The 12,594-nt window shown below is 41.5% G+C and overlaps 1 protein-coding gene and 1 pseudogene across 1 annotated transcript; both read right to left on the bottom strand.

Annotated features, from left to right (window-relative positions):
- On the bottom strand, positions 9,625–10,507 carry LOC109839399 (annotated as a pseudogene).
- Positions 10,562–12,338, bottom strand: LOC109839571 (benzyl alcohol O-benzoyltransferase-like). Its single transcript, XM_020408054.1, has 2 exons — positions 11,786–12,338; positions 10,562–10,600 (listed from the first exon to the last, which is right to left on the bottom strand). Exons 1-2 carry the CDS (start codon positions 12,211–12,213, stop codon positions 10,573–10,575), a joined length of 456 nt encoding a protein of 151 aa, XP_020263643.1. The 5' UTR covers positions 12,214–12,338; the 3' UTR covers positions 10,562–10,572.

Raw genomic sequence — 12,594 nt, 5'->3', positions numbered from 1 at the left:
TCGACCGCCGATTATTTCGGTCGACCGTGACATTATTTCGGCCGACCGCCAGGCTCGTATCAGAGATCGGTCGACCGACTCGGTCGACCGACGCTCTGTCTGTGGTATTTTCTTGGTTTTGGGTATTTTTGTACATTTCATTCATGTTTGGGAGTCTGTCTGGACTATCTGACATTGGTATTTAGTCCTACTATGTACCCAGGCATGATGGATGACCTGAGGGTACCAATTGTGAATATATACACTGATATGATTATGAAGTGATGTAATTTAGATTTCACTATATATCACCGCGACATGTTTCACAGTTTCACAGTCCTCGTGTTGGACTATAATCCATGGAAGTCCTCGTGATGGACTATAAATTCATTCCAGTCCTCGTGTTGGACATTTGACACTTATTCTATGAGTTGGAAACTACGATGTAGATAGTTTTCCTGATTTGGACAAGGTCCTTAACCCTGCACATGACCTCTTCACAGAAGTTCACGACATGATGTTGACATGACACTTATGTAAGTAATAACATGGTATTCATGTTAGCTATGGTATGGCACTGTATATTGTTCTGAGAATAGCTGTATTTCTTTTATTATTGTTTCTGTACTAGAACCTCGGGTTTGGTGTTTAGAGATTTACAATTTGAGATACCAGGTATATACATGAGGGTTTCCTTGTTTGGATTATTTCGCTCGACGTACCTATGCTCGTGTTGTAAATTTCTAAATACTAAAACCCTCTTTAGTAGGATCAATGATTTTAGATCTATTATATACTATCTGTATTTTCTTATACAACGAGCCCTGTTCCCTTGGGGTTGGTTGTGATGTTACTCGCTAGCGCTTTGACGCGCGTCACAGTTGGTATTAGAGCTCTAGTTCCAGTATCCTTAGGATCATCCTGTGTCGAGTCGTGGAGCTAGGATAGAGTTTCCTAGGATTCATGTATAGAGTCCGTAAGGATTTCCTAGTATGAGTGAGGACGATATATGCGTATATCTCAAAAAAATTTGAGAATTTTTTATTTATTTTATGACAACTATTTTATATAAATTCAAAGTATTGGTGTGAATACTATATGTTGTGAAAACTTCAATACGATACGTTATTTATAAAGACCTATTTGACTCATGAATTTTTATTTTTCTTACCAACATCAGAGAGATGGCAGGACGAGGTAGACCCCGTACCAGGAGGGCTAGCCAGGCAGAGTCTCATCAGCCAGCTCAGTCCGAGCCCCAGCAGACTCCACCCGAGCCGCAGCAGGCTCCTCAGTATTTGGTGGACATCATGGCTCCTCTCATTGCCCGGATGACAGCCATTGAGGAGTTGGTGACTACTCATATAACACCACGGACACCTCCACCACCGGTAGCTCAGCAGCCGGGGATACATGCCGTTCCTATCAGAGAGAGACCTCCAGAGGTCGCGCTTGCAGCCATTCCTCTAGCAGTCCCAGATAGGACCACAGAGCAGGAGGCTTGGCTCCGTATAGTGGAGAGGTATCAGAAGATGAGGGCACCAGAGTTCCAGGGGGCACCAGACCCTCTTGCAGCCTGGCATCCTACAGCCTGAAGGGAGATGCCGGGAGGTGGTACCGACTCCAGTTCACTCCAGAGCAGAGGCTGACCCTCACGTGGGAGGACTTTATATATTTCTTCGATGGACATTACATTTCTTCCGCAGCACGGACTGGGAAGGAGCTTGAGTTGTCCCGATTGACTCAGGGGGATATGTCAGTGGCTGATTTTGAGAGCCGGTTCATGGAGCTGTTACATTTCACAGGCATGTGGCAGACAGGAGAACGTCAGGCTCAGATGTTCTTGGCTAGGCTTCGTCCTAATCTCCGACGGTACCTCGTGTCGAGGAGATTTTATTCAGTCAGGGAGGTAGCTGAGGCTGCCACTAGGTAGCGGAGCCTGCCACTTCTCAGGAGATTGAGACCTCTATGTTCCAGAAAGACAAGGAAGGGAAGGCCAAGACCGGACAGAGTGGGGACAAGGGCAAGAACAAGAGAGGTTTTTCTGGACAGCAGCAGCAGCATCAGGGCCCTTATAAAAGGGGACCCCAGCAGGAGCAGAGAGCACATCAGCAGCGCAGGTTCCAGGGATCCTGTTTTAACTGTCACAAGGTTGGACATAAGGCATCAGAGTGCCGCAGCGCACCAGCAGGAGCCCAGCAGGGCAAAGGTCCGAACCAGCAGCAGCAGCAGCGCCAGCAGGGCAGAGGTCAGGGCCAGCAGAACAGACTTGAGGCACCGCCAGCAGCTCAGAGGACTGAGGGACAGATTCGGGCAGTTCAGGATGTTTCCCAGGGACAGATTATCCCATATTCTCCAGCGCCATCAGCAGAGCAGTCTTCAGCCACGGGCAATATATCCTAGCAAAGAGATATATAGCAATGTATATATGCAAGGATATATAAACACAAGGGTAAACAATGTAAACAAGATAGTGGATGATATAGATAATGAGCTAATGACAATGGCGATATAAGATATGAACATAAATATGAATGAACGCCAAAGCACACTCAAACAAGCAATATGATCACGGAGTTCGGACCTTCCGTCCTACGTCTCCGCTCCCCACTCCCGGGGAGAAATCCACTATCACAACCGGGTTTTCTACGCTCACCCGAATAACGTTTACAACCACACTATGTCGGTTTTCAATGCTCACCGAACAACGTTCACTCCTCACACTCGGTTTTCTAGTTCACCGAAAACTTCACAACACACTCGGTTTTCTAGCTCACCGAAAACCTTACAATCTCATAATGTAACAATACAACAAATGATTGTTCTCTAATATGGATGAGAACTCAATTAGGCTCAACTCAATGTTACTATCTCTCACAACCCCAAATATATTATGAATGCAAATACAATAAGCTCAAGTGGGTGTGTGTAACAATGAGATTAATCAAATCTAAACTCAATATAAAACTAGCTTTAATAAGATGATAATCAAACAAATAAATATAAAGCTAGAAAAGAGTTTAGAAAACTTCTCAATAGATGACAAGAGATGGAGGGAGAATAGTTGATTGCTCAAACTCTAATAGATGATCTCCTCAAGCTCTTGTGGAATTGAATTCACAAATTCAAACCCTCAATTGCTTAAAAGCTTCTAAACAAACATTAAACAAACTTAAACCCTTGTTTAAAACTCTTTTAAACTTGTTTAAAATATTTCATTAGTTATATGTGAAAGATGAGAGCAAGGGGTATTTATACCCATACAAAACTTTAGCAAAAACCCCAAGAAAAAGACCAAAAAAGCCCCAAGAAAACACTGCTGGAAACTAGCCGTTACTGTGCAATGGCTCTTTCATAAGTCGACTTATGAGTCGACTCATGAGTCGACTTATGAGTCGACTAATGAGTCGGCTTATATGAGTCGACTCAGCAGAAGAAAAATCACAATTCCGCTGTACTTCGTGAATCGACTAATGAGTCGACTAAACATGCACAATAATGAATATACTAAACATGCACAATTCCGCTGTACTTAGTGAATCGGCTTACATGATACAAAAACTGGTTTTCAAAAAGGACTTCCCAAATGTAAAATGTCATTATTTTGCAAAATAGTTCAAAACATAAAAAATGTAAACATATAAATTTTGATATTTTGGCTAAACCATGTTTTGAAACTTTACCAAATGATTTTGTGGACTTAATAAAAGATGTGTATGATGATTGTTAAGTCCATAAACCATGAAAATAATATTTTCACAAAATTACATATTCTACGCAATATATTCTTAAACACAATTGAGTATGAAATATATGAATGTAAATTTGTTTCTTATCTATATAGCTAAACCAAAACACAATAATGAATATGAAATATGTAATCTCATATTTATAAATTGTTGACCTTCTTGTTTTGATGATGTTCAACAAACAATTTACTTCTAATGTTGTTTTTCTAGTGTTTGTGTTTTCATTTATTCTAGGCAAACAACGTGTTGGAGGATGGATGGATTGCGCCATAACGATAATATCAAATGGAGGTTGGTGGAATAGTGGTTGAATCTATGCAAATTCAAGTTAAAGATCCAAGTTCAAGCTTCATCCGTAAGTGTACCAAGTTGAGTTAGAGATCAAGTTCAAGCTTCATCCGCATGTGTACCAAGTTGAGCTACAATGAAGATCAAGATCAAGCTTGGGTAATTTAGTTTAGGATTTATATTATGTGTGTTAAGTACGCTAAGCTCAATTATCTATACACACACATCTATTGGTTTCATAGTATATATATAGTTTATATATATACATACATGTGTTTTAGTTTTTATGATATTACATACTCTATTGTGTTTTAGTACTTATTGCATAGGATATGTAATTTTGTGAAAATATTGTCTTATTAGTTTATAGACTTCAATATCAGTTTATACATGTTTTATTGAAAATATTGTCTTATTAGTTTATAGACTTCAATATCAGTTTATACATGTTTTATTAAGTCTATAAAATCATTTTGCATTGTTTCAAAACATGGTTTAGCTAAAATGTCAAAACTCATGTGTTTATATTTTTGTGTTTTGGACCTCCTTGCATAATGATGATATTTTATATTTGGAAAGTCCTTTCTGATAACCAGTCACTGTAGCATATTTATTATCATGTCTACAATCATTCCCCAAAGTTTTACATTTTTTGGAATTTATTTGATATTTTTAAATAGTGTTTTAAAATCAGCAAAACAGCTTTCAGACTTCATTTTTCATGTATCAGATTTCGGTCGACCGAACCCTTGATTTCCTGTTTTCGACCTGGATAACGGTCGACCGAACTTTCCATCGGTCGACCGAATTTTTCCATCGGTCGACCGACGGAATTTTCGGTCGACCGACAATAGATCCGTTAGACACTAACGGCTATTTTTCTGAGCTGTCTTCTGGGGTCTGTTTTGTCATTTTGTTTGGGGTTTTTGTTGAGATCTTGAGTGGGTATAAATACCCAATTGCTGATCTCTTTTCAGGTAATCAAGAAGAGTTTTAAACAAAGTTTTTAAACAAGGGTTTAGGGTTTTACTGTTTGTTTTAAAGATTGGGTTTCTGTTTACAAAGGAGGAAGTTTTCACTGCAGATTGAGGGATTCATTCTCAATCCTCTTCATCCTCTTCTTTGTGTTTATAGAGAAGTTTTCTAACTCTTTTCTCTAGCAATTTCGTTATTGATTTTCATATTCTTACTATTGCTAGTTTGCTATTTGAGTTAAATTTTATTTTACTCATTGATACACACACCCACTTTGAGCTTATTGTATCTTTCATACATAGTATAGTTGGGTGGTGAGAGATTGTAACTTTGAGTTGTGCTTAATTGAGTTCTCATCCATAGTTGAGAACAATCATTTGTTATATTGTGCTTATTGAGAGATTCACTTTGTAATACACTTGTACACCGAGTGAGGAGTGTGTGGTGAGAGTCGGGGATCGTCCCAAGAGGAGTGGCGTCGGTTGACGTGCCTAGAGAGAGGTTGTAACCGAGCACTTGAGGGAGACACGACTAGGTCCAACACTTAGTGGGTGTAGAGTGTGATTGCAAGAGTGTGAGTTGTAGAGTTTTCGGTTAGCTAGAAAACCGAGTGTGTAGAAGAAGTTCCGGCTTCCAAACCGGATTGTGTTAGTGGATTTCTCCCCGGGAGTAGGGAGCAGAGACGTAGGACGGAAGGTCCGAACTCCGTGATCATATTGATTGTTTGAGTGTGCTTTGGCGTTCATTCATATTTATGTTCATATCTTATATCGCTATTGTGCATTGCTCATTTCTATATCATCCACTATCTTGTTTAGATTGTTTACCCTTGTATTGTTTATATATCCTTGCACATATATTGCCTATATCTCTTTATTAGGATATATATTGTTGTTCATACTGCTTATCCTAGCTTACAAATATTGTTGTATTTCATACTTGCTAGGATAACTTATTAATTAGTTTTAATTGGCATTTAATCGGATTAGATTAGCATAAGACCCTAATCACCCCCCTCTAGGGTCTAACAAAAACTCCCCCCTCCTTGCCCCGTGGACGTAGGCATCTTGCCGAACCACGTAAAACTGGTGTTTGATTGTTTATGCTATTGATTTTGGTTGGTTCTTTATCTTTATCGGCGATTGTTTTGGTTTCTCGAAGCGCAACAATTGGTATCAGAGCTCCGGGCTACGCTTGGGCTATTTTGGAGGAGTAGATCGCTTTGGAAGTTCATCTAGGGCTTCGTTTGGTGATAAAGGTGGGATCTTTTCAGTAAAAATCTCATCTTTTTCAATTTGGATCTATTTCTCGTTTGTTTCCGCATTGGTTTGGTGGTGCTTTGAGATATATGGCTGAAAAAGATAAAAGTGGGGAGGGTTCTTCTGGTGTGAAGGCCGTCCAAAGTTTGAATATACATTCTATGAAAATAGATGTGGAAAAGTTCAACGGCACAAATAATTTTGGACTTTGGCGATGCGAAGTCATGGATGCGCTAAATGCGTAAAATTTGGAAGATACATTGGAGTTGGACGGGAAACCGGCCGATGTTGATGAAAAGGTTTGGAATAAGATGAATAGAACGGCGTGTGGTGTGATTAGGTCTTGACTTACCCAAGACCTTAAATATGATGTGATGAATGAAACTTCGGCAAAGAAGATTTGGGAGGTCCTAGAGGGCAAATATTTGACTTGCATTTGAAGAGGAGGCTTTATCGCTTCCAATTGAAGAAGGGGACATCTATTAGTGATCACATGAACCACTACACGAAGCTACTTGCAGATTTGGCGAATGTAGATGTCATTGTTGAAGACGAGGACAAGGCATTGTTGTTATTGAGTTCCTTGCCCGACGAGGAATATGAGACCTTCGTCCTCACTCTTATTAATGGGAAGGAATCTATTTCGTATAGTGAGGTCACCGTAGCCCTTGTGAATTATCAACTTCGAAAGAAGGACAAGGAGACTTCCATCGAGCCGGTTGCGGGGGCATTGGTTGCAAGAGCTAAAAGTCCAAACCGTGGAAGAAGGTCGCAGTCTAGAGGGGGGCATCCTGCAGTTGGTAGGAATCAGTGTGCCTTTTGTAGAGAGGATGGACATTGGAAAACCGAATGCCCAAAATTGCAAGCCGTGAAGAATAAGGGAAAGCTATTCAAGCTTCAGAGGTAAATGTTGCCAAGGCTAGTGGCGATGTTTCAGATTCAGATTCTTCGGGCTATTCATGCCCAGCTCTTCCATCAGTTGATGTTGCCGACTCCACCGAGTGGATGTTGGATTCTGGTGCTACTTACACATATGCCCTAGAAGGGATTGGTTCTCCAGCTTTCAGGAGTTGGAAAGAGGGGATGCTGTTCTCATGGGTAATGATCACAGATGCCCTATTGGTGGTATTGGTACTGTTCGGATTCGGATGAGTGACGGGATGATCCGGGAGTTGGCTGATGTGAGGTTCGTTCCTCAACTGAGGAAGAACATCATTTCACTTGGGGTATTAGAGGCATCAGGCTATAGGGTGACCTTGGCGGATTCTCACTTGAAGGTCACATCGGGGTCCATGATTGTGATGAAGGGAGTCAGACGGAGTAACTTGTATTATCTGCTTGGGAGCACGGTAGTTGATAGGGCGCTGACTACTTCTATGGCTAGACTGTGGCATTGTTTGGTGCTGGGATATATTATTGGTTATACCGTGCACAGATTGTTGAGGAGTGCTATGACCTGCAGATTGAAGTCCTGTGAGCACATTGGTATGAGCGAGAAGACCGAGGTGGAGTTCAGCACTTCTATACATCGATCGAGGGGTCTTATTGGAGGTGTTCAGTCAGGCATTGGGGGGCTTTCCGAGGAGGCATCATCGGGAGGTAATCGTTATTTTGTTTCCTATGTTAGGGATTGTACTAGGTATATTTGGGTTGCAACCAAGTCTCGTTGGTATAAAGACCTAGTAGTCCGCAACAGTTGGAGGAGGTGTATGGGCAGAAAGGTTACCGGTCATACTTATTCTAGTAGGAGTCCTTTCTTGCATTGGTGCCGAGCTCATGGCAGTTGGAGACACTTCAGAGTAGAGGAGATAGTGGGGCGACGTGATGAGATGGCAGATTTAGTGGGCCGTTCTTTTCTGGAGGAGGATTGGTGTTGGTTGTCGAGCAGTGGATCTGGTATTCGGGCTTCGACACGATTGGGCTATCTTATGAGGTTACCGACTGCTGTGTATAGAGTTGTTAGATCTGGTGGAGCTGCTTCAGTTTTTGGTCGGCGTCGGATATTTGGCTACCCAGCACTTGGTCACATCATTGATGTGAGGTTGGATCCGATTGCGCAGTTAGGATTCAGGAGTTCATTCGGCTATCAGTTGGGAGCTTCTGAGTTTGGTCTGGGCAGGTTTGTCACTTTGGACTCTCGGCAGGTGGAGAGTATTGATCAGGTCAGAGGGATATCGCAGCAGGTGGAGGTTGATGCTACTCCACATTGGGTGGGGATTTCCCTACGTACTCCAGGTCATTCTGCATTGGTTGGGATTCCAGCTGAGGTGGCACAGCATGTGAGTCATTTATTTATGGATGCAGATGATGAGGTGGTTGATTTGGATGCAGCTGGTGGATATGTTTTGGATACGACCATTGTTACATCTCAGGTGGAAGTATTGGACTGTTTTCAGTTTGGGGTCGTTGATGCTATCAGCCGCAGGATGGATTGAGGGCCTTTGGAGGCCCATATGGTGAACTACGTGAAGGCTTGATTCCTTGGGCAAGAGGATACATAGGCAGTCTTTATGATGCAGCCGATTTGGTGAACTACGTGAAGGCTTGATTCCTTGGGCAAGAGGATACGTTGGCAGTCTTTATGATGCAACCGATTTGGTGAGCGACATCGACATTTGGGGTGAGTGTTCGCACTCCCATTTGGGTCTCAGCAAGTGAGGCATTTGGTGTAGTCGGTGTAGGCTCAGTTGTTTGATGAGTAGACACAGTTGGTTTGGGGTTGAGTGTTCGCACTCCCGTTTGGATCTCGACGTGTTGTGATTGGAGTCCGTTGTCATGAGTCCGTTGCCAGTGCACAGGAGTTTCTGGGCATCAGGATTGGTGGCGGTCGACCGACACAGTCGACCGAAGATGGTAGCGGTCGACCGACGCGGTCGACCGCCGAACTCTCTGGATTCTTGGAGCTGTTCTGGATGGAGGGCGGTCGACCGGGCCGGTCGACCGCGATGGATCGCGGTCGACCGTACCGGTCGAGCGCCGCTGCGGTTTTGAGTTGGGCTTGTTTTCAGACCCGTTTCGTTTTGGATTTGTATAAATACCCTTTGGGTATTTTTTAGGGTTAAGAGCAAGGACGAATTTGAGCAGATTGAGAGAGTTTTCTTTGGGCTTCTATTCTAGGAGCAATTGGAGAGATTGAGAGTTGATTGTTGAGGGTTTATGAGAGATTTGTAACCCTAGTTTGTTCCTCTTGATTTCTAATAGTGAAAACTCCCCCCTCCTTGCCCCGTGGACGTAGGCATCTTGCCGAACCACGTAAAACTGGTGTTTGATTGTTTGTGCTATTGATTTTGGTTGGTTCTTTATCTTTCTCGGCGATTGTTTTGGTTTCTCGAGGTGCAACACTGTTTAGTACACTCTTAAAAATACTAAATTCAAAACTTAAACATGGAGGGAAATTTTATATGAAGAACAATTCAACTAAGCACTAAACACATCAAAATCAATTGTACCCTCTCCCTCCAATAATACTTTCCTCTCCAAACCCCTTCAACAAATTCTCAAACCTTTCGGCAATCCCTTGTGGTACCGAAACAAGCACAGTAAATGCATGAAAATCCTCGATAACGGGCAAAAATAAACAATATATCTCGCTCGCCAACGGTCCCATATGTAACGGTCTTCCCTCGCCGAAATCCAAATCCTCTAACCCTAGCTTCGACCATTGTGATATCACCAACGTCGTTGACAAGTCTGGCTTCATCCTTGTCTCCTCTAACAAATCAATCACGGATCGAACATGTCCATCGTTTATCCTCTCTTTTGCTTGTTGGACTAGTTTTACGCTGTAATGCAAGTTGGACCTGGTCAACCGGTCAACTGAAGCCTCTGCACACCCGAGTACAAACCCGTTACCGTAATAACCTCTAGGAAGCTCGGGGTTTATTTTTTTACGGGCGTTTACTGAGAATAGGAGCTTGACGTTGAGGGCGGACGGTAGGTCCATCGTTCGGACCCAGGTTCGCCAAACATGGGAAGCTAGGACCTCAAAGGAGGTGCATTTGGATGAAGGAATGCATAACTTTTTTAGACAGAGAATATGAGAGCGGGTGAAGGTAACCGATACGGGAAGTAGGGTTTGAGATTGGAGCAATTGCGGAAGGAGATTGTATGTGGGCTCATGTGTGGGAGGAACGACGTTGAATTCGGGGTGGGAGGAGGCAATGCGAGGAGGTGTTTGGGGTTTTAGCATGTGGCGGCTGTGGATAAGGGGTGATGGAGGTCAGGAGTAGGCTTTGCTGGTGAAATTTGTGCCCATCGCTATGAGAATTGGAAGTTCCATATACGTCACAAAGACCAATGGTTGATCACCGTAATCACTAGGATCATGCCCCGCAGTTCAGATGAATTACTGAAAGAGACAATGAAAGAGTTCAGTTTGGAGAGATATGACTCGCACTGCAATAGAAATTTTTAAAGTTATAATTCTATATTCTAACACACGCAGCAACAATATATAATATATAATCATATATATATCATATATATATATATATATAATATATATATATATATATATATATAATATATATATATATATATATATATATATATATATATATATATATATATTTATATATATATAAACTGGTAATGAATGATTTGTGACTGATGTCATTCTAAACTCGTCAATACTCGAGGCCTTAACTGACCAATTTGGGCATGTGGTAGGAATTGTTTTTCACTTCAATCATTAAGCAAAGTTTTATCTTCACTTTTTACGTCTTCTCGGTGCACAAAATGTTGGAAAGTGCTTAAATGATAAACACATGCTTGACTCCAATGGGCCAACAGAAAGATTGCCATTGTGGATGAGAGAAGTGGGTAGGCCACAATGAGAGACAGTGGTGATGGTGGAAATCTATCCAACTCCTTAAATGATTGTTCCTTGTAGGAAAGTTTTAGGGGTCATTTTCATGAAAGGTACATGTACAAGATTTAAGTCCTTGCTAAATAGAGCAAGTACTAGGTGAATTATCTTTACACAAAAAAGAATTTCAAGTAATACATAAAATAGTAAAAGAGAGTATTTGGGGAAATGGAAATATCTCTGGTCATAGTACAACGAAAATTGGGATCTCATAGTCATAGGAAAGCTTCCTTAATAGCAACATGCTCATGTATGCCATCAAATACTTTCCATATTTATTGAGGTCCTCGTTTTACCAACAAACTAATGATTTAGAAAAACTGTAAGATAAAATATATAAATTACATTGAGATAGAGAGAGACCATAACAGAATTCAACGAGATCGAAGAAAACATGAAAAAGAAAAGGGAAAGGGGAAGGGGGGAAAAAAAAGCAAACACACCCCAAACTTCTCTCACTATTCACAAATATTCCCAATGTCTAGCTACATTTAACACCAAACTCATCTTTCACAGGAACAAATCCAAAAACCCAAACATTGAGCAACAATAAAATTGCAACAACAAAATAAGAACCAAGAAACAAACTTTATTAAATAGAAAAGGAGAAGGGAGGGGGCCGGAAAAAAGAAAGAAAGAAAGAAATTAAAAAGACAAGCTAACTCACTTGGATGACAAGAGGAGGAACACCCAAGAACCCTTGACCCTCCATCCTATAGAGAAGCTTCCTCCAAGACCTATTAGGAAGTCTAGAACCTTCTAGAAACTCCTCTGCACTAAGATCAAGGTACCCCTCTGCAAACAAAGCTCCCTCTCCATTACACTCAACCTCAAGCTTGCCCTCATAAGCACTACTAGCCCTTACTCTGCCAGCCAAAGGGTAATAATCAACAAGGACTCTTGAGAGAGAGTTCTTTAACTTCTCAACACAAGTTGATCTTTTGTAGACATAAAGATATCTAATGGAGAACCTTAAGAAGGGTTGGTCGTCAAGATTTGAGAGGTATAGCGTGTATCTTGGTGTCGTTTTGCTTGGGGTTATGAGAAGTGCTTCTCTTGGGTAGATGCAATCTTGAATCTCTACGGACTTTGTCATGGTTGAGAGGGGTTGAGGGCAACAAGGAGGAAGAAAGGGAGAGGTGAGGGATTTATATAGGAGAGGGAATAAAGGGAGAGCAATGAGCTGGGAGAGGTAGAGAGGTAGAAAGATAAGATAAAATGAGAGAGTTATCATGATGTTCTTTTATTATTATATATGATTTTCACATTGTGATCCTCTTCACAGAAGCAAGACAATGAACATTCCGTATGGTCAAATGCAATTAAATGTCCGTCATTTAGTATAGTGTCATGATAAGATGAATACATCAAGTTAAACGGTTTCTTCTATTGCACCGAAATTACTGTGTCGGGAGATAGAAAGAATTTTGGGTTAATTGAGAGTAGAAGCCTGTACTATCCCCTATTGGTTAGACTC

This window comes from Asparagus officinalis, chromosome 4 (genome assembly GCF_001876935.1).
Source record: "Asparagus officinalis chromosome 4, Aspof.V1, whole genome shotgun sequence".
Lineage (NCBI taxonomy): Eukaryota > Viridiplantae > Streptophyta > Magnoliopsida > Asparagales > Asparagaceae > Asparagus > Asparagus officinalis.
This window is presented reverse-complemented; position numbering and strand designations above follow the sequence as displayed.

Coding starts and splice junctions, on each gene's coding strand:
- LOC109839571 (XM_020408054.1), bottom strand. CDS start 12,213: ATGACAAAGTCCGTAGAGATTCAAGATTGCATCTACCCAAGAGAAGCA. Junction 10,601..11,785: donor GTTCCTCCTCTTGTCATCCA/AGTGAGTTAGCT, acceptor ATTGTCTCTTTC/AGTAATTCATCTGAACTGCG.